The sequence below is a fragment of the Marmota flaviventris genome, chromosome 6 (genome assembly GCF_047511675.1).
Source record: "Marmota flaviventris isolate mMarFla1 chromosome 6, mMarFla1.hap1, whole genome shotgun sequence".
NCBI classification, from domain to species: Eukaryota; Metazoa; Chordata; class Mammalia; order Rodentia; family Sciuridae; genus Marmota; species Marmota flaviventris.
The window spans coordinates 74,177,444-74,200,152 of NC_092503.1; the positions used below are offsets into that span (position 1 = coordinate 74,177,444).

The 22,709-nt window shown below is 39.3% G+C and overlaps 1 protein-coding gene across 1 annotated transcript; it reads right to left on the minus strand.

The window, feature by feature from the left end:
- Positions 1-6,919: 6,919 nt before the first annotated feature.
- On the minus strand, positions 6,920-8,017 carry Htr1e (5-hydroxytryptamine receptor 1E). The gene has a single exon (XM_027928002.2). It carries the CDS (start codon positions 8,015-8,017, stop codon positions 6,920-6,922), a length of 1,098 nt encoding a protein of 365 aa, XP_027783803.1.
- Positions 8,018-22,709: the final 14,692 nt, after the last annotated feature.

A 22,709-nucleotide genomic window follows, 5' to 3' on the forward strand; every position in this document is an offset into this window, starting at 1 on the left:
CCTTTCTTCTTCTTAAGCAAAGGCAGTGTTTATACTTTTCTCTGAATCCTGTTTTATTCAAATAAATATAAATATAATATTAATAAATATACATATAATCTTCTAAAAATATGTTCCTTAGATCTGAGTTTCATAGTTAAATGCCTGGATTATCTGCCCTCTTTTCCCCCTACCCACCATACTGAGGTCACAGTACCTAGTATGATGCTGAACTCCTGTAAGATATTGAATTAATGTTTGTGGACCCAAACCAGATTGATATTATCTTCCAACCACTGCTCTTTCGATTGCTAAATTCTTGCTTTGTTTATATCATTGCTCTCATGCCTCTTTTTCTTTTTCAATTAAAACATTTTATAGTTTACTTAAAGCAGATGCTCAGTGTATTTTGATTACCTAAATCACTGCTGATAACATCTCCCAAATCCTCCCATTGCTGTTTCTTTTGTATCATTATAATTGTCTTGATGTTCCCCTTTCTTTAAAAAATGTTGAAAACTCTGCTTCCATATGAGAAGGTACCTTCCTTACCTATTATGTAGTTCTACTTCTAATTTTTTTGGTTTATAATCAATGTATCCATTTCAATTAGAGTCAACAAACATATATAAGTTGAATGCCACTACACAACATGCTCTGTGCTAGGTACTTTCAGGGAACCAGTAGATAATTTTTCTGAAGCAATTCTTTCCTCAGAGTGATTCCTACACTGAAGGAAATAATTTGAAACTTTTTAAATTGATAGGCTGAAGCCTGTTGTATATTATTTGGGGTGTGGTTCATGGGGAGACAGGAAGTCCTCTGGTTAACTGAAGAGTCCCAGTAATATCCAATGTCTTTCTTTCTACCATTTGAAATGTCTCTTTCTATTGACAGGTGTGTGAGATTCCACTTCAGAACATCATTATTTGAGAATTTTTGAGTAAATAGAATTCTTGCTTCCTCTTCAATTTAAGGAAAACTCTTCAGTTTACAAACTATTTAAGGTCTGAAAAGGTATCCATAATTCCCCTTTGATTCCAAGTGTGAGTCACTTTGTTGAGTTCCTATTCAGTTTTTGGAAGATTTTCCAACAAATAAGGATGAGAGTCAGTCTTTGGAAGCATTAATATCATGCATATATTTATTTTTGTTGATAGCTATTTTATCTCTTTTAATTATATTTGCCAATGTCGGGGGAAACTAACTGATGTGGTCTGTATTTGTTTGCTGGACTTTCACTTTGATGTTGGGAAAATTCAAACTGACCTTTGAAACCTTTCATGGTATGCAATAGAACTTCATAAGCAACGTGTGTGTGTGTGTGTGTGTGTGTGTGTGTGTATAATTTTTAATCTTTAAGTTCTGAAATAACCGCTCCCTAACTCCTGAATTAATGTCAAGTTTCTGGACATCTTGTGTTGATGCTGATACTTCTAAGTTTCTCAGCAGGTGGGGATATCAATATTTTGGATGGGGCAATTCTTTATTGAGACTGCCTTCACATTGCAGGATTTAGCCTCCTTGAATCAACATAAAATGTCATTACTATTTTCTATAGGAGATAACTAAAATGCTTCATACAACACCTAAAACCTTTTAAAACAACTGTGTGGTGCTCAGACATTTTCCCATCTCATTAATCAATTTTTCTTCTTTCCCATTGATTATAGTTGATAATTTAGGCACAATGACTTTCACATTGTAAGTGAATTGACCCATGAAAACTGAAAAATGATGGATTCAGGTTGCCCATGCAATGGTTGTTATTTTTCCTGTACTTTTACTTCAGAAGTTGCCTTGTATTTCTCTTAGAGTCACGTGCTTCTCTTTACTGACTTCCCTGATGTTCTCACTGTTTTTGCAAATGCAGTATATAATGGAGGTAAAAGTAGTATGTAGAAAACCTTAAAAACTAAGCAAAGACAGCAAACACACCTTAGCAGAATAAGACCAATGTGATGGTTGAATCTTTATGCCTCATGCTGGTAGCCAGCTCAGTTGCTGAATCTTGTTTGGGAACTTACCTCATATGTCATTAACAAAGTTTGCACACCAAAGTCCATAAGTATAGAAAACCTACACTACTACCCAAAGCAAACAGTGGTAGTAATGCAAACAGGAGTTCTTAATGCAACCAGATGTAACTAAAGAATATGCCAGTTCTATCTGGGAGTGATTTACATCCTAAAACTGAGCTGGGTAAAGTGATATGTACCTGTAGTACTAGCTACTTGGGAGGCTGAGCAGGAGGATCATTTAACTCTAGGAATTTGCGGCCCGCCTGGGCAACACAGACTGTGTCTTAAAACATGCATACACATGGGGTTGGGGTTGTGGCTCAGTGGTAGAGCGTTTGCCTAGCATAGGTGAGGCACTGGGTTTGATTCTTGGCACCGCATATAAATAAATAAAAGTCCATTGACAACTAAAAAAAATTAAAAAAAAAAAAACATGCACACACACCCATGAACACACACACACAGAGTTCTAATTTCTAATGGTGGCAATTGACATATCTGTCACCCCTGGGGCTTACTTTTAACAGATTAATATTTGCACTATGAAAACTTACCATACTAGAAGGTACAGTTAACTTCATTTAGGCTTTTAATTTAAAGGGAAATAGTCATCAATAGCAAATGGCACTATTGGTTAAATGAGCAAACCAAATAACATTTTTTTCCCCAGCAAGTTTTTTATATTAGGAAATACATGCAGTTATTTCTTTAGTAAGGGCAGAAATACTTGTGATTGAAATAAGTAATTTGGAAATAAGTGAAAATGAGCAAGTGAAATCAGTTATGCATCTGCTTTTTGCTTTTTATTTATTTAGATTCTTAAAAGTTTTAAACTCTTATAATTGTCAAGATTTTCAAGGATGATATGAAAGCACTGTGATTTGCTTATATACTTCCTAGATATTAATAGACATGATAAATATTGGATTTTCAGCATATGCATAATCTAGGTTAAATCATCTAGAATTGAATATCCGCATCCCTGTACATAGATCACCACTAGCTGGGCAGCCATGTGACTTGCTTAGTACTATTTGAGCTGTTCTTGTAGAAACCAATATCTCCTCATGGCAGAGGCTGCTCATTGTCTACTTGTTTTCATTCTAAACTTCCTTCTTTAATTCTAAAGTCCAATTGCTTATTTTTAGCAAAGTTTATGCCTGCACAGCTAGATAATTTCCTTGCTTGCCCTTCTTCTGACTTGGTGTGACCATGTGACCAAGAAATAACCAATGGGATATAAGCAGAAGTGATGTGCACAATTTCCACACAACTTCCAGAGAAGAAAATCATCTGTTGTCCATTTCTTTCTCTTCTTTCTTGTGAACAGGAACATGGGTGTGATGTAGAGTCAGCTTTGACCATGCAGATGAAGATCAGCCCCATGGGGAAGGCAGAGCCACAAGATGGAAGGAACCTCAGTCCCTGTGGATAACCTTATGGAGCTAAGTTCTAAGATGCCCTTCTATCTCTTGACTGTCATGGGTGAGAGAAAGAAGCTTCTGCTTTTTTAAGCCATTATATTTGGAAGGCTTTTTAGGAGAGAGAGAGAGAGAGAGAGAGAGAGAGAGAGAGAGAGAGAGAGAGAGAGAGAGAGACGGGGGGGGGGCACGAGCACATGAGCAGCTTAGCTGGAGTTCTAACCAATAAAAGATATTCACTTATATTCAGTGAGAAATCCATTTTCTTTCCATATATAAGTCATCCCCATTTTTTTTGGAGCAAACTAGGATAGTAGGGTTACGTTTTGGGGATGAAGGATGTCAGTATTGCACCATGAGATTTAGAAGTTTGATCTCCTTAACGAGAAGTCAGCACATTTACATTTTCTTTTCTGAACTTAATTTCATTCACATTAACAGACGTTTATTGAATGCCTACTGTGTGTAAAACACTATAAGAGTCCATAGGGATACACAGAGGAAGTAGGCACAGTTTCTGCTCTCAAGGAGCTCACAATCTACCAGAGAAGACAGTACACAACACAAACAAGTACACTGGAAGATAGGATGCATATAATCATAAAGGTACAAGTGAGGTTCTGTGGAGCATAGAGCTGTGAGAGAGGACTTCCTTAGGGACAGGGAAAGAAGGAGGAGGTACTCAGGAAGACTTTTAGACAAGATATTGAATTTGAGCATGTTGAAGTATTGGTGGAGAAAACATGGGAGTTGTGGGCTCAGAAATGAAGCTAGGGGAGCTTAGGAAGCACATGTAATATTCAGAACTTTCTGGAGTATGGAGTATGAGGTGCATGGGAAGAAGAGATGAGATAGAACTCTAGGAAGGTAGTTTGAGGTCACCTAGTGAAAGGGCCTTGGATGTTATCCTAGAGACCTTAACTTTTTACTGATGGGGAAAGAGTAGAGAATTTTAAGTTTTGCAATTTAAAATCAACAGTACACTTTAAGATAGTGACTCTCAAACTTTAGTGTGTATTAGAATCTCATGGAGGTTTTATAAAAATAAAGATTTATGGACTAATTTCTCAGAATTTCTGATTCAGTGGGTCTTGAGTGAGGCTCTGGACTGAGCATTTTTTAGTCAAGTTCCCAGGTGATGTTAATGCTGCTTGTCTGGAGATAGCTCTCTGAGAACCTCACACTGCTATAGGAAAATGTTTCTGGCAGGTATATGGGGAAAGAATTGCAGGTGGAGGAGTCCAGAGGCAGATTAATCTGATAAGAAAAGGACAAAAGTATTGGAGAAGAAGGTGGCATATACAAATGTCAAATTTTATAGAGGCAAATAGACAAAACATTAAGACTATTTGAGTGTGGAGACCTGCTTGTGACATAGAGAGAGAATCACATTTCCCTCATATGAAGACAAAAATTATAGTAATTCTATTATCTGAGACTGAGGCATAAAATGGAATCAGGAGTCTTGTGTGTGGGAAAATGATCATGCATTAGTTTAGAATGGCTGCATTTGAGGTACCAGTAAAATATTCATAGGGAGGTGCTCACCAGACATAACTCACAGGTCTGGAGTTTGAGAAGGAGAGATCAGAATTAAAGTTACATGAATCTAATAGTTAAAAATAGTGGAATTTGGGATGGAATATGAAGATACAGGAAGTGATGGCCAAGGACAAAGCCCCAGGATGAAGGATTAGGAGACAAAGAATGAGGAGGTAAGAAGAATATTGGGTAACTAGGAGAGCAAAATATTCTAGAAGGCAGGGGTTGAAAGAGGAATGGGATGTTTCAATTGATGAAAGAATGATAGATAGAAAAGGAGAGAGGGAAAGCCATGGGATTTGCCTATTGGCAAGTCACTGGTGACATTGGGATCAGATTGAGGGGAACTGGGTGGGTGCATTCAGATGGCAAAGGATGGAAAAGTCAGTGGAAGGTGAGAAGAAGAGGCATAAGTGGATCAATGATCAAAGAAACCCAAGCGAAAGAGTTAGGGGAGGGATGAAGCCGGAGATTGATGGGGATGAAGGGCCAGAGAAAGTTGATATTCATATCAAAATACTTAAGCAAAGTTAATAGATGACAATAAAAAAGAGTGGCAGAAGAAAAGGGTGGGATGGGAGAGGACGGGGGAGGGAGAACAGGGGAATGGAAAGGAGCAAGATTACAGAAAAGTTGAGAGGGGATAGATTTAAGGGCTAAATGGAAGTGGTGAGGAGGCAAATCCATGCCTTCTCAGTAATTCAGAAGAGTGAAGAAATGGGGGAGGCCCTGGGTGAGAGGCAAGGAGCAGTACACAAGAATGTGCAGGTTTTCTGTCCTCCTGTCATCACTCTTGACCTTGTAGTGGTGAGCTCCTCCACAGGACTAGAACAGTCATTCTAGCTCAGGGGGGCTGAGGCAGCCCACTCTGTCTCTGTCTGTGGCTTCAGGTCCACCTGCACCTTCCTGGTCCTAGGGTGCAGTCTCTCGTGGAAGCCACAGAGATTCTGGGAGACAAAATTTTTTGCTCATTTCCTAATTGGTGGCCTTTGCTGTAAACAGATTTTCAACTTTTTATCTCTTTCCGAGTGCTCAATTGAGTAATTTAAATTTGGAGTAACATTCTCCAACAAAATTCTTCAAATAATATATTCTCTCATTTGATCACTGCGTTAAGCTTCTCCAAAAGTTCCCCAAACTTGACATGTACCTGAATCATGCTAGAGTGAGAGGGTGTATGGGAGGCTCACCTGGAATACATTTTGGAATGGGAGAAGGCCTAATTTGTCTGTCTGCAATGCATTGACCAAAGTAGATTTAGATGATTTCTTATTTGCTTATGTTTCATATTCATAGTAAAGGGGTTAAGAAAGTGCAAGTGCAATCATTGCCTGTTCTTTTTTAGAGAACAAGAAAACCTATTTAATTATGAACCAAAGAGAACATGCCAGATGTACTATTTGTGCCTGGAAAGAGTAGGCTATGTAGTCACAGTAAATGATTTTAGCTCAGGTCTCCAAGAACAGATGACAAAATGCCACTTTCTTTTTATTCTTTATGTATTCATGAAATTCTTGCTGGAATATGTATGCACATAGAGCCATAACCTCAGATTTAATGCCACACAAGGGCAAGTTATCAGATATTTGATTTACAAGCAGTAAGAAATTCTGCAAATAAATTTATGGGGGCATTCTTTAATTGCAGGATTAACTGAAATGGCTAGAGAAAATATACAAAAAGTACTTACTATTTCACTTTATTATTATTTCTATATAATTTCTGTTTTTATATGATAATGTTTATTTGAAATGAGGTACCACAAATAAGACCAGAGGTAGAAAACAGCACACCAAATAACAAAAGAAAAAAAGAAAAAGAAACCAAACAAACAAGACCACATATACTTACAAACTCTCCTGAACCAAGTATGTTCAAGAATTAGTAAGCTGTACCCCGTACCCCCGTTCACTCATGAGGCTCTGGTAAAAGTCACACCTTTGGGTTTTTTACAATCTAAGTATGCTCTCGGCACCTAATGAGCTTTTTAAAAGCCAGCTTAAAGTCTTCATTAAAACTCGTGTACAACAGAGGGTTGATCAGAGAATTAACATAGCCAAGCCATGTCAAAAAATCAGCCACTTCAGAAGACACACTGTAGATGCTCAGACCTACAATCAACTCTTTGATGAAGAATGGCAGCCAAGACAAAATGAATGCACCCAAAATCAGTCCCAGGATGCGAGCTGCCTTGCGTTCTCTGGTGCTAGAGATTTGCTGGCGTTCCCCTGGGTGATCTAGATCATTGTCGAAGGGAGGGATCCTGATGGAGGTGTGGATCTTTTCAAACTCTGTGGTAGGGTCTGAGGTGGAGAAGTCAGACACGCAGAAAGTCTGTGTAAGTTTACAACTTGCAAAAGAATTCTGACTGTCTGTGCTTCTGTTGCTTAAGTGCCGGCTCGATCCCCTTTTCTGGTAAAGACTCTTGGCCGCATGGTAAATGCGGTAATAGAGAATCAGGATCAAAGTCAAGGGGATATAAAATGCCCCAAGTGTGGAGTAAATGGTGTAGATGACATGGTCATGCTGGATGGTGCACTGACTGGGGGGTGGGCTGAGTTGGCGGTGGCTCCTCCAAAACAGAGGGGGCATGGAGATGAAGATAGAGATGGTCCAGACGGTGAGGATCATCAGTCCAGCCCGCTTGGCTGTCCTCTTCCTGGCATATTCAATAGCATTGGTGATGGCCCAGTACCTGTCCAGGGCAATCACACAGAGATGGAGGATGGAGCAGGTGCAGCAGGTCATGTCCACACTCAGCCACACCTCACAGACGAAGTACCCAAGCTTCCAGCTGTCCATGACAATGTACATGATGCTCAGGGGCATGACCAGCACTGCCACCAGGAGGTCTGTCACCGCCAGAGAGCAGATTAGATAGTTTGCAGGCTGATGGAGTTTCTTGGTGGTGCAGATGGCCACAATCACAGCCGAGTTCAGCAACATGGTCAGGGTGGTGATAATCACCAGAGTCAGGCAAATAAACATCTTCTCTGTGATGGTCTTGGGTCTTACAGTGGTGCTGGCTTCTGTGGTACAGTTTGTGAGGTTCATCTTCCCCTTCTTCCAATCTACACTGCAGAGAAGCTATTAGTTATTTTCCTTCAGCTGGAGACTATGCAGCCTCGAATGTCTCTCATTTGTGAGGAGTCTGTAATTTCTTCAGCTACGCAGTTTATTGTGCACCGTTTACTGTGGGTCAAGAGAAGGGCCACAGCATTTCTTCTGAATGGAAAGTTCCTGAAAAATAAAATGTTACTGGTTAATGAATGAAAAAGCCACATTTTTCCTAGAAAACATGATAATATTTTGGATTTCATAAAATACCACACATTTTACATATAATTTTTTTAATCCATCTTCACATTATTTCTCAAAGAATGCTTTTTTACAGTTAAATCCTCAAACTCTTTCTGATGAACAGATTACAAATTGTATGTCTATTTTGCCACCTAAATTAGTTTCTTATTTATATTTCAAGTTAAAAAGGGTTTTTTAATATTCAAAAGGATATATTCATATTATCAAAGACTTTAAAAATTCTGGTGCCATTTCTTTAAAGAAAAAAATTGTACTGTTTATAATGAATAGGCTTCAAAACACATTTTAAACTTTTGCAGCAATATTCAACTCCAACAGTACATCAGGGTCACAATGAGATTGTACACTTTTGTCTAATTACTTCTGACATTTTACATATCCCATTGTGCATTTCTTTGGAGAAAAGAGAGAGAAAAGCATATAATATAACTTTAATATTTGTGGCAAATTGTTCTCAGAGTAATACAGTAAGTCAGCTATGAAATAGCACCAATCACCAAGCTCAGTTATTGGGAGTAGGATGTTGTTCAGTGCTTGCCTAGCATGCATGAGGTCCTGGGTTCAATCTCCAGCACTACAAACAAGACAAATCAAAACAAATAACTCCCCCAAACAAAAATTCAATGCAAACCAAAAATAAACAGAAACTTGAATTCACTGTGGGTGAGGAAGATGGGAAAAGTGTGATTGGGTATAATGAATGCACGCTGTTTGCAGGTATGGAACTATCACACTGAACTTCATTGACATAGGGTCTTGATTTAACATCTAAACAGCCATCTTAAATGTTAACTGCCATCTTATGAGATAAGTATCGATTGTCTGTACTTCCTCTTATCCGAACTCCCTCCACCCCCATTAGTGACCTACCCCATGATACTATAACCCTAAGCCAATCCCAGAAGGACATGACCCCTTGACTCCTGAAAGCCCCATGGTGCCATTGACCTAAGCCAATCCCATGTTATTCCCCACCTGCATACCTCTGAGGCAAGCACCCCTGAGCCTATCCCATAGCGCCACAGCTACACCTCCAAACCCCTACCCCACAAAAGCTGAACACCCAAACATCTCCGGGGCCTCTCTCCACTCTATAGAGGGATGGCCTTTATTTGTCAGCTTTGACAAATAAACCTTTGTGTGGATCTCTGACTGGTCTCCATCCTTCATTTCTCGCTCGCCCATCTCTTGCTTTCTCACTTTCCTTTCAATTGATATGTTCAATTAATATGTTAATAATAAAATTAAATAATGATTAAATAAATGAAAATACATATATGACGAGAAATTTAAAGAGTGTTTAGTTTCAGTTAACATTTATGTTCTACGTATATACTTATGTATGTACATATGTATCTATCTCCCAGAGAACTGCGATAAAGCAGGTCAGTCAGTGAGATAGTAACATTTTAAAAGAAAGCTAAAGTCAAATATAGATGTGTGCTCATGTGAACTTGGCAATCAAGATCTGTATGGGAATATTCACAGCTGAAGGCTGCTGGATAGAAAGCTCATCACATTCTCTGATTTGAGTCCATGGAATTAGGTTCAGGAAGATTTGAAGAAAAATGGGTATTATACCAGTTTTAAGAAGGGACATCGATGGATGTGTATCAGAATTAACAGAAAATAATTTTGGCAAAGATGGTGGCAGGAGCAGTGAGGCATATGTTAAAACAGGGAGTGAATATGAATGGGTGTCATGAGCCATCCATAAGCTGTGTTTTCCTTTAGGATCTCTCCCTTTGACAATGATCTAGATCACCCAGAGGAACGCCAGCAAATCTCTGTGTGAGCTATGCGCATTTGAGTTTATGAGGAGACTGTCCTGATTGATGTTGCTGCCTGATTGGGCTGTGTGACAGTGTGTATGCCTTTTCTCTCGCTCTGCCTGTGAGCCCATACAGTACCTGAGATGGGTGTGTCTTTCCAAGATGTCAATCAACCTGCTGACCGCAAGGCTTCACCAAGCAAGACTCCACCCTTTGAAACTCAATCCCTTGCCTTATTTGGGTGGCATATTCTATGAATGGCTTATCCCCAATAAATAGGGGGGTTTCAGGTGTGCTTTCTCTCTTGCCTCTAGCCTCCCTTGCTCCCCTTGTCTTCCAGCATGGGAGCTGACACCTGAGGTCTTAGAGCTGTACTTGACTCCCCAGAAAGGTATATCTGTGTTTGTGTGGTTTTTTTAGTTGCCAGCTGGGGACAAATGGGATTTGAAGGATTAGGAACCCCAAGTCAGGAAGTAGGATTAAAAATCTCCAGGCTGTGGGTGAAGTCTATCCCTGGATATAATTTCTCCTACTCACAGAATTCACACACAAAAAAACAAAAACAATAGCAACAAAAAACCAAAACCAAGCAGGCTAGGTTGTGGCTCAGTGGTAGAGTGCTTGCCTAGCCTGGGTGAGGCACTGGGTGTGATTCTCAACATCGCATATAAATTAAAAAAACAAAGGTCCATCAGCAACTAAAAAACCCAAACCAAACCAAACCAAACAAACAAAAATTAAACAGAACAAAACACAAAACAAACAAAAACCAAACCAAAACAACAAAACTCTCAAAACCTGTAGGAGAGGAAGATGGGAGCCATTTACCCTTCAAATATAGAAAATAAAATGAAATAACAATGATTTCACTAAAGACTATAAAGGGGACAATTGTTTTAAGGTGGTCTGTGTCTTTCTGCCACTAAATGATATACTTTCTGCCTGTCTTTTTCATTTGCTTTCACAGTGTTTCTGTGGATGTACCTGCTTTAAGATGTTTCTTTAGTTCTTCCATGGGGGTTTGCTGCGCCACCAACCCCTTGCTCTTTTGAATGTTTTTTCCTACACTGTTATATTTCTCTCCTTTTCTTAAACTTGTATTTGAGTCAGACTGTAGAATTGAAGGAGGATAAGCTTTGGACTCAGACAGATCTGCTTCAGATTCCAACTGGGCCACTGATTTATCTGCTTGGGTCAACCTCTCTGCATTTTTCTCAGTGTCCCAAGTGTTTAGTTCTTCATTTTGATGTCTATTTCTTTAACAAAATGCAATGAGTTTTCTTGTCTTTCTTTTTTTTAGTCTGTGTTTATTAATCCTTGGTTATGTTTTCTTGGGTTTTGGAGATTTGTTGGTTAAAGTAGTTCTCAACAAAAAAGCTTTTTCATTAATGGTAAGATTCAGAGTATAGAGAGATATACGGAGCAGGGACAGAAAACTTTATAAATGTCAGTTTATAGTAGAAGCAATTAGGAAAGACAGTTATTTTGAAAGCAGGCCATTAAACATATCAGAAGTAATTCAGCTTTATAGAGCTTTCAAACTCTGCTCTCTTCACTGAACTCCCTTATCTCCCAATTGTCATTTCTCTGATGACATCATTTTTCTCTCTTGGTTTGTAACTATTTTTCCATGCCCCCAGCAGGCTATCAATTTTTATCCCCTAGATGCCCAATGTATCTCTTTATCTATTTCTAATTAAATTATCAAAAAATTGCAGGTTGGGGATCTCCATTCTTACCTCTCCATTGTGAATTTCTGGTTTATTTTGTGCCCAGGTCTTTTGGAGTAGGAGTTAAATTTTGTGACTTTGTATTTTCAGTCACCCTCAACTCCTGCACACATCCAGCTTGCCATCTTTTATTTTTTCCCTTTATTCCTGTATCTTGACGTTCGCTCCACAGCAACATATAGAACACGTTCTTGGGAATGGCTAGGTGAGATTGGGTCCAGGAAGACAACTGGGGGCTGATTGTAGATTGAACAGGTGTTGGAAATGGGCCCTGAGCTCTTCACTGTTGAGGAACCAGCAAAGCAGAGAGTGAAGCACAGCTACTGAGGTGAAAGAGACCGATGAGAGGAGATTTTATTTCAAGACCATGTGAAGAAAGCCAGAGTGATCAACTGTGTCCATGCTACCAACAGTGATAGGGACTTGAGCACTGGACTGGGCAGTATGATGATGTCAGTGATCTTGACAAGAACAGCTTGGTGAACTGATGGAAATGAAAGGCTGAATGTAGTGATTTCAAGAAAGAAGGGGAGGAGAGGAAGAAGAGACAGTGAATAAGAACACTTATTTCAAGAGTTTTGTTGAAAAAAGGAATACAGAAATTAGGTCATAGCTGTGGTGGGGGAATGTGGTGGTGGTGGTGGTTTTCTAAGATGAGAGATTGTCTTATAACTAGGCTGATTACAATTTTTTTTTTTTTTTGCTGCCACACTTTATACACCTCCTATTGAGACAGTGTTTTTGGAGCAAGTGACATATAACAGAGGAAGAAGAAAAGCAGTAAGGGAGGAGGCTGATGAGAGTCCCTCAGTGTTGTCTAGGAGCACGAGGTAGGTAGAGATCCTTAGCAATTTAGATTATTTTAGGGACTGTGAAGAGGTCAAAGATAACAGGCCCGCTCAGGAAATAATTCAATCTCAATTGCCTTATGTTTCCTTTACCTTCTTAAGAAAATCACACATGATTTTATCACCACTACCACTTTCTTAGTAGGCCTTGTGATTTCTAATTAGAACAGTGCTGGCTAAATACCACCTGGAAATCTCTTAAGTCTCTTTAGTTTTTTTACACAGTGGTGTAGGAGGGGCTATGATAACACTTAACTCAAAATATGCTCTGCAGAACTGATCCAAATGCTTATGTTACTACACCAAGCATTTATTAGTCCACTGGAAGGGAAAGTTAACTGCAATAATCATAGCTAAAAACAAATACATGCGATTCAAAAATTGATGCAGGAATTTCTTGGGAATTTGTAACTTTCAGTTTCTGCTGTAAGTATAACATGGAAAACACTTGTGCAGTCCAATATTGAAGTGGTTTTTTTTTTCATTAAAATTATGAACAAAAAGAATCATTCTAAATCAAATTGATTAGTGTACACGGCTTCCTGCTAACTGGAATACTCTGGAACCTGGGGTTTATGCCATCCCAGGGAAATTCAGAGCACTAGGGGATGAATTCATAGGAAACGAGGTGTTAAGTAGGATTTGTCAGACTGTTCTTCAGGGGCATCTGCCTTTGCAAATAGAGGGAGAGGGACAAGACCATCTTTCTCATTCAGGAGGAGTATCTAAAGCATCTAGTGTTGTTTAGAAGGATAAGTTGGCTGGCACCTGCTTACCTTAACATTCTCTTAGAGAAGATTTTATATTTTGGATCAAGTTCCCCCATTAGAAAAGAAAATTCACTTCATAAATTCTGTTTTACTTTGTTCTCTACAGTGTGACTGGGTCAGAAGTGTTGGAGAAGAAGCTCAGAGTAGCAGCTGTACACACAGAGTCTGAATCCTGGCTCTGCCACCCCTCGGCTGTGGTGTAATTCTAAGCAAGCTCTTTAGCCTTCTCCTGTTTCCTTAACTGATTTATCCTCTTTGAACTGAGGATAATGAAACATTTCTCATGAAGGTTAGGGTAATTTGAAGGTCAAAAGATCCCATTTGTAAAATGCTTAGAACATTTTATGCTACTTGTAAAATGCTTAGAACAATGACCAGTACATTGAAAGTGGTATATAATCAAAACCCAGAAGACAGGGGAGACGGAAGATGGCGGCGAGGGGAGTGCATTGCCCCCGTGTGCTGCTTCACTGTGTGGGAGTATGACAAGTCAGGATGGCTAAAGGATATCTTGTTAGGAATTTCCAGCAATAGTGGGGTGCTCCGGAACCTGAGGAAGGATTTCCATCGCACGAGGATCAGCTACGGGGACTCAAACGCGAGAGGTTTGTCGCACGGAGGGTAACACTGCTTATTCAGCAAATCGCCCCGCGGCTAGAATCTGCAGCGTGCGCTGGGATAGAGACGCAGGGTTACAGCGCTGCAGTTTCTGCCAGCCGCGCAAGCACCGTACTCAGGGCTGAATTCTGGGTTCGAGACGGGGGAAGGAAGCAGTCCATCTCGGATCTCCACACCGGTCAGACCACAGAGGAGGCCAGCAGCCACCATGTTTGTAAACTGACGTCACCACCCCTGTTTTCGACTGACCGCAGCTCATTCAGCCATAGAACAGGTAATTTCAGGCTGCAATTCGCCTGCGGCTTGCAGACAGATTGCTAGGGCTCAGCGCCTGGGTGCTTCTTAGAACCTGATCTTATCGGAGTGAATACCGAGCGCGGGGCGGCCGAGTTCCGGCTCCCGGAACCGCCCTGGCCCAGGGCTGCTGAGCCTGCGGAGGCTGCTTCTTGGACCCTGCTCCTACCAGGGCATACAACAAGCACTAAGCAGCCGAATTACGGCTCCCGGAACTGAGCCCGCGGGGACTGCTTCTTGGAGCTTACATTTATAGGAGCTTACACCGAGGACAGAGCGGCCGAGTTCCGGCTCCCGGAACTTCCCTGGCCCGGGGCTAGGAGCCCGCGGAAACTGCTTCTCGGTCCGGGTCCTGCTGAGGGCCGGTCAGGACTCACCCGGTGCTTTGGTTGCCCGGCAAGGGGAACGAAATGCTGCCATTCTCATAGGATACCAACATGGCAGAGATCTGATGTCTGCAGAAAGCGGCGGGGGAGGGAACTTCATCAATACCAGTGGTGACATAAGCAGTTGGTCTCCTGGTAGGGGGGGTGAGGCACAGTCACCCGAGTCTCCTCAATTTGTCGTCGAGCCAGAGGGAAGGAGCCGGGCCGCCGCCAGCGCCTGGAGCAGGCCCAGTGACCTGCTGGCGTGGTAGCCACGACACCCCAATTGGAATAAGGAGAGAGCAGAGCCGCCGCCCGCACCTGCAGGAAAGATACGCAAGCAGTATGAAAAGACAAGGAAAGAAAGGACCACAAGCAATGCAGGTCAACACAACTTTAGAAGAGGTAACAGCTGCAGCAGATGGAATGTCAGATAAAGAATTCAGGATATACATGCTTCAGATGATCTGGAGTATCAAGGAAGACATTAAACAGCAAAATCAGACAATGAAAGATCACTTCGACAACGAGTTACGCAAACAAATCCAGGAAGCAAAGGATCAACTATACAGGGAGATAGAGGTTATAAAAAACAAACAAACAGAAATCCTAGAAATGCAGGAAGCAATAAACCAACTTAAAAACTCAATGGAGAATACTACCAGCAGAGTAGAACACTTAGAAGATAGAACATCAGACAATGAAGACAAAGTATTTCAACTGGAAAAGAACATAGACAGCTCAGCAAGACTGTTAAGAAACCATGAGCAGAACATCCAAGAAATATGGGATAACATTAAGAGACCAAACTTAAGAGTCATTGGGATACAGGAAGGTACAGAGCTCCAAACCAAAGGAATGAGAAGTCTATTCAATGAAATAATACAAGAAAACTTCCCAGACTTGAAGAATGAGACAGAATCCCAAATCCTAGAAGCCTACAGGACGCCGAATGTGCAAAATCATAAGAGATCCACACCTAGACACATTATAATGAAGATGCCCAACATACAGAATAAGGAGAGAATTTTAAAAGCTACAAGAGAAAGGAAGCAGATTACATTTAGGGGTAAGCCAATCAGGATAACAGCTGATCTGTCAACACAGACTCTGAAAGCTAGAAGATCCTGGAATAACATATTTCAAACACTGAAAGAAAATGGGTTCCAACCAAGAATTGTGTATCCAGCGAAATTAAGCTTCAGGATGGAGGATGAAATTAAAACCTTCCACGATAAACAAAAGTTTAAAGAATTCGCAGCTAGAAAACCATCTCTTCAAAACATCCTCGCCAAAGCATTACAGGAAGAGGAAATGGAAAATAACAATGAAAACCAACAGTGGGAGGTAGGACAGTAAAGGGGGGGGGGAAATAATCAAAGAGGAAAACAAACCATGTTTAGTAACAGAAATAAACAAATATGGCTGGAAGAACAACCCATATCTCAATAATAACCCTAAATGTTAATGGCTTAAACTCACCAATTAAGAGACACAGGCTAGTAGAATGGATCACAAAACAAGACCCAACAATATACTGCCCACAGGAGACGCATTTGATAGGAAAAGACATACATAGGCTGAAGGTGAAAGGTTGGGAAAAATCATATCACTCATATGGACTTCGGAAACAAGCAGGAGTGTCCATACTCATATCAAATAAAATAGATTTCAAGCCAAAGTTAATCAAAAGAGATAAAGAGGGACACTACATACTGCTTAAGGGAACCATACACCAACAAGACATAACAATCATAAATATTTATGCCCCAAACAATTGTGCAGCCATGTTCGTCAAACAAACTCTTCTCAAGTTCAAGAGTCTAATAGACCACCATACCATAATCATGGGAGACTTCAACACATCTCTCTCGCCACTGGACAGATCTTCCAAACAAAAGTTGAATAAGGAAACTATAGAACTCAATAACACTATTAATAACCTAGACCTAATTGACATATATAGAATATACCACCCAACATCAAGCAGTTACACTTTTTTCTCAGCAGCACATGGATCCTTCTCAAAAATAGATCATATATTATGTCACAGGGCAACTCTTAGACAATATAAAGGAGTAGAGATAATACCATGCATCTTATCTGATCATAATGGAATGAAACTGAAAATCAACGATAAAAGAAGGAAGGAAAAAGCATACATCACTTGGAGAATGAACAATAGGTTACTGAATGATCAATGGGTTATAGAAGACATCAAGAAGGAAATTAAAAAATTCTTAGAGATAAATGAAAACACAGACACAACATATCGGAATCTATGGGACACATTGAAAGCAGTTCTAAGAGGAAAATTCATTGCTTGGAGTTCATTCCTTAAAAAAAGAAAAAACCAACAAATAAATGATCTCATACTTCATCTCAAAATCCTTGAAAAAGAAGAGCAAAACAACAGCAAAAGAAGTAGAAGGCAAGAAATAATTAAAATCAGAGCTGAAATTAATGAAATTGAAACAAAAGAAACAATTGAAAAAATTGACAAAACTAAAAGTTGGTTCTTTGAAAAAATAAACAAAATCGACAGACCCTTAGCGATGCTAGCGAAGAGAAGAAGAGAGAGAACTCAAATTACTAGCATACGGGATGAAAAAGGCAATATCACAACAGACACTTCAGAAATACAGAAGATAATCAAAAACTATTTTGAATCCTTATACTCCAACAAATTAGAAGATAGTGAAGGCATAGATAAATTTCTTAAGTCATATGATCTGCCCAGATTGAGTCAGGAGGATATAGAAAACCTAAACAGACCAATATCAATTGAGGAAATAGAAGAAACCATAACTAAGAAAAGCCCAGGTCCAGATGGGTATACAGCAGAATTTTACAAAACCTTTAAAGAAGAACTAATACCAATACTTTTCAAGCTACTTCAGGAAATAGAAAAGGAGGGAGAACTTCCAAATTCATTCTATGAGGCCAACATCACCCTGATACCTAAACCAGACAAAGACACTTCAAAGAAAGAAAACTACAGACCAATATCTCTAATGAACCTAGATGCAAAAATCCTCAATAAAATTCTGGCGAATCGGATACAAAAACATATCAAAAAAATTGTACACCATGATCAAGTAGGATTCATCCCTGGGATGCAAGGCTGGTTCAATATACGGAAATCAATAAATGTTATTCACCACATCAATAGACTTAAAAATAAGAACCATATGATCATCTCGATAGATGCGGAAAAAGCATTTGACAAAGTACAGCATCCCTTTATGTTCAAAACTCTAGAAAAACTAGGGATAACAGGAACATACCTCAATATTGTAAAAGCAATCTATGCTAAGCCTCAGGCTAGCATCATTCTGAATGGAGAAAAACTGAAGGCATTCCCTCTAAAATCTGGAACTAGACAGGGATGCCCTCTCTCTCCACTTCTGTTCAACATAGTTCTCGAAACACTGGCCAGAGCAATTAGACAGACGAAAGAAATTAAAGGCATAAAAATAGGAAAAGAAGAACTTAAATTATCACTATTTGCAGATGATATGATTCTATACCTAGCAGACCCAAAAGGCTCTACAAAGAAACTATTAGAGCTAATAAATGAATTCAGCAAAGTGGCAGGATATAAAATCAACATGCATAAATCAAAGGCATTCCTGTATATCAGCGACAAATCCTCTGAAATGGAAATGAGGACAACCACTCCATTCAAAATATCTTCAAAAAAATAAAATACTTGGGAATCAACCTAACAAAAGAGGTGAAAGACTTATACAATGAAAACTACAGAACCCTAAAGAGAGAAATAGAAGAAGATCTTAGAAGATGGAAAAATATACCCTGTTCATGGATAGGCAGAACTAACATCATCAAAATGGCGATATTATCAAAAGTTCTCTATAGGTTTAATGCAATGCCAATCAAAATCCCAACGGCATTTCTTGTAGAAATAGAGAAAGCAATCATGAAATTCATATGGAAAAATAAAAGACCCAGAATAGCAAAAACAATGCTAAGCAGGAAGTGTGAATCAGGCAGTATAGCGATACCAGACTTCAAACTATACTACAGAGCAATAGTAACAAAAACAGCATGGTACTGGTACCAAAACAGGCGGGTGGACCAATGGTACAGAATAGAGGACACAGAAACCAATCCACAAAACTACAACTATCTTATATTTGATAAAGGGGCTAAAAGCATGCAATGGAGGAAGGATAGCATCTTCAACAAATGGTGCTGGGAAAACTGGAAATCCATATGCAACAAAATGAAACTGAATCCCTATCTCTCGCCATGCACAAAAGTGAATTCAAAATGGATCAAGGAGCTTGATATCAAATCAGAGACGCGCCGTCTGATAGAAGAAAAAGTTGGCTACGATCTACAGTCGGTGGGGTCGGGCTCCAAATTCCTCAATAGGACACCCATAGCACAAAAGTTAATAACTAGAATCAACAAATGGGACTTACTCAAACTAAAAAGTTTTTTCTCAGCAAAAGAAACTATAAGAGAGGTAAATAGGGAGCCTACACCCTGGGAACAAATCTTTACTCCTCACACTTCAGATAGAGCCCTAATATCCAGAGTATACAAAGAACTCAAAAAATTAGACAATAAGAAAACAAACAACCCAATCAACAAATGGGCCAAGGACCTGAACAGACACTTCTCAGAGGAGGACATACAGTCAATCAACAAGTACATGAAAAAATGCTCAACATCTCTAGCTGTCAGAGAAATGCAAATCAAAACCACCCTAAGATACCATCTCTCTCCAGTAAGATTGGCAGCCATTAGGAAGTCAAACAACAACAAGTGCTGGCGAGGATGTGGGGAAAAGGGTACACTTGTACATTGCTGGTGGGACTGCAGATTGGTGCAGCCAATTTGGAAAGCAGTATGGAGATTTCTTGGAAAGCTGGGAATGGAGCCACCATTTGACCCAGCTATTCCCCTTCTTGGTCTATTCCCTAAAGACCTAAAAAGAGCATGCTACAGGGACACTGCTACATCGATGTTCATAGCAGCACAGTTCACAATAGCAAGACTGTGGAACCAACCTAGATGCCCTTCAATAGACGAATGGATAAAAAAAATGTGGCATTTATACACAATGGAGTATTACTCTGCATTAAAAAATGACAAAATCATAGAATTTGCAGGGAAATGGATGGCATTAGAGCAGATTATGCTAAGTGAAGCTAGCCAATCCCTAAAAAACAAATGCCAAATGTCTTCTTTGATATAAGGAGAGTAACTAAGAACAGTGTAGGGACGAAGAACAGGAGAAGAAGATTAACATTTAACAGGGATGAGAGGTGGGAGGGAAAGGGAGAGAGAAGGATAATTGCATGGTAATGGAAGGAGACCCTCAGGGTTATACAGTGGAGGAGGTAGAGAGAGAGGAGGGGAGGGGAGGGGAGAGGTGGGGAGGGGGGAGGGTGGAGGATGGGAAAGGCAGTGGAGCACAACAGACACTAGTATGGCAATTTGTAAATCAATGGATGTGTAACTGATGTGATTCTGCAATCTGTGTATGGGGTGAAGGTGGGAGTTCATAACCCACTTGAATCAAAGTGTGGAATATGATATGTCAAGAAATTTGTAATGTTTTGAACAACCCACAATAAAAAATTAAAAAAAAAAAGAAAGTGGTATATAAGTATTTGGCATCATTTGTTATATGATTTTTTCCCAGGGAATTTTGCATTGGGTGATTGATATATTCCACTCCACAAACACTCATATATAAGGAGAGGTTTCTCTATTATTTTCACTAGGGGACTTTTTGGTTTCTTTATTTAATACAGAATTAATTGTACTCCATACTGTACATTGTGAAGTATATGGTAAAAACACTTCTTATTTTTTAAAGCATAAATTATTTAGTGTCCTTACTAAATTCATTGAGAGTCAGCCGTCAGGAACTTAGTGTTTCTTGTTCCCACTTATTTCTTTAAAAAATGCTTGTATTAGTTCATTATATACATAATAGTTGGCTTCATTCTGACATAATTATACATGCATGGAATATAACTTGCTCCAATTCAGTCCCCAGGGCTTCCTCTTTCCCTCCTCTCCTCCCTTGCCCTGTTCCCCTTCCTCTACTCGGTTGGTCTTCCTTCTATTTAGTTACTGTTTTTTAAATTGATCCTTTATAGCTGTAGCTAAATGTGGAATTCACTGTGGTATATTCGCTTATGTATATAGCATAATTTGGTCAATTTTATTTCACAGTTGTCTTTCCCCATTCTTCCTCCCTCCCCCAATCTCCCTCTAGAGGTGTATGTTTTTTATAATGCAACTTAATTTCTACCTCTAAGCTAGTCACTTCTCATGCTTGGGACTTTTGCTGTGTCCATCTCCAGTCTCTGCCCAGTATAAATTGGTGGTAGCCCTGAGCATTCCTGATCAACTCGTGTACTCTACACAGAAGTACCATTGTTGAGAGGGTATTTTCAAAGGACCAGGTTTGAAATATACCTCAGCTATACTTACTTTTCCCTATTTAGATCCCAGCATTTACCCAGTGGGCCTTTGTGAATCCTGACTTCTATGTCCTCCCAAACATTCTGCAGATGCCACTTCCTGTTGGTAATTCATTCTCTGCTGCTCCAATTTTTTTTTTTTTTCTGTTTTTGCACACAGCTCTTACATCCAGACAGGAATACTGCCCTCAACTCCTCCAATTGTGCCTGTCTCTCTCTTAGCTGCTTTTCCTGGTTTTACATGATAGGTTGAGATTTGATGCCTTCCTGTCTTGCTTTCTAGAAATCCAAGGTCACCTAGTAGCTATTGCAAAAGCAGTTGAAACTGTCCAAATCAGTGCATTCCATTTTAAGCCTGTTATACCCATCACTAATTTGAAGGACTGACAGAGGACCAAGAAACGTGTTTAATTATGTTACTATTAAGACTGCAGTCATCAAAATGTAACCTATAGGAAAATCCACAATTTCTTAAATTAAAAAAAAATAATAAATTGCAGAGAAAAAAGGAATAGAAAGTGTGGCATGTAGATTAAAAGGAACTTAAAAGACATAAACATAAAAATATGCAAAAACTAGATTACTGTTATTAGTGTTATACTCGTGGATGCTATAATTTAAAGAAAAGCTAAATGTCAGGAGAGTGATTATTTTTGGAGGAGACGGAGATGGTTATGATTGGGACATGGCTTCTGGTGATGTCTCAATTCCTAGTAATCCCTCTTCCACTTTCATGTTGACTTTTTTTTCTTTTTCTCTTTTAGTTTCCACATTTGATTGACACTTATCTTTCTGTATCTCATTTATTTCACTTATCATGAGGGATATCCTTCCATTTTATCCATTTTTCTGCAAATGGCACGATTTCATTTTTCTTTGTGCCTGAATAATGCTCAGTTGTGTATACATACCACATTTCTTTATCCATTCACCTGTTGATGGACACCTAGACTGATTTTTTTGCATTAATTGATACCCATCATTTTATTTTCTTCTACCCTTTGTTAATCTGTTAGATTATACAGCCTTATGTTCCTGGAATAAATCTCACTATTTGTGGTATGTAATTCACTTTATATTTCACTGACTTCTATTTGGTTATATTTTGCTAAGGATTTATGTATCTGTATTCATGAAGGATACTGGTCTGTAATGTTTTTGTACTATCTTGTTTTGGTTTTGATATCAGGGCATACTGACTTTATAAAACAAATTGGGAAGTGTTCCTTTATGTTCTCTGAAAGAGACTGTATAGACCTAGTGTTACTTCTTTACCCCTTTGGTATAATTCTTCAGTAAAACCATGTGGGCCTGAAGATTAATTTTTTAGGAGTTTTAAAATTATGAATTCAATTTTCTTAACAGTAATAGGGCTATTCAAGTTATTCCCTAGAGAGTGAAAGTTGTGTTATTATATTGTGGTCTATTTGACTCTTGAAATTTAGAAGGGTTTGTTTGATGTACATAGATGCTCCATAGTTTGGGGCATAAATATTTATAATTGTTATGACCTGCTTATATATACTTCCCTTAAGAAGTATGAAATGTCCTTCTTTGTCTC

What these genes read in the sequence shown, in the direction of transcription:
- Htr1e (XM_027928002.2), bottom strand. Translation starts at nt 8,017, where the DNA reads ATGAACCTCACAAACTGTACCACAGAAGCCAGCACCACTGTAAGACCC.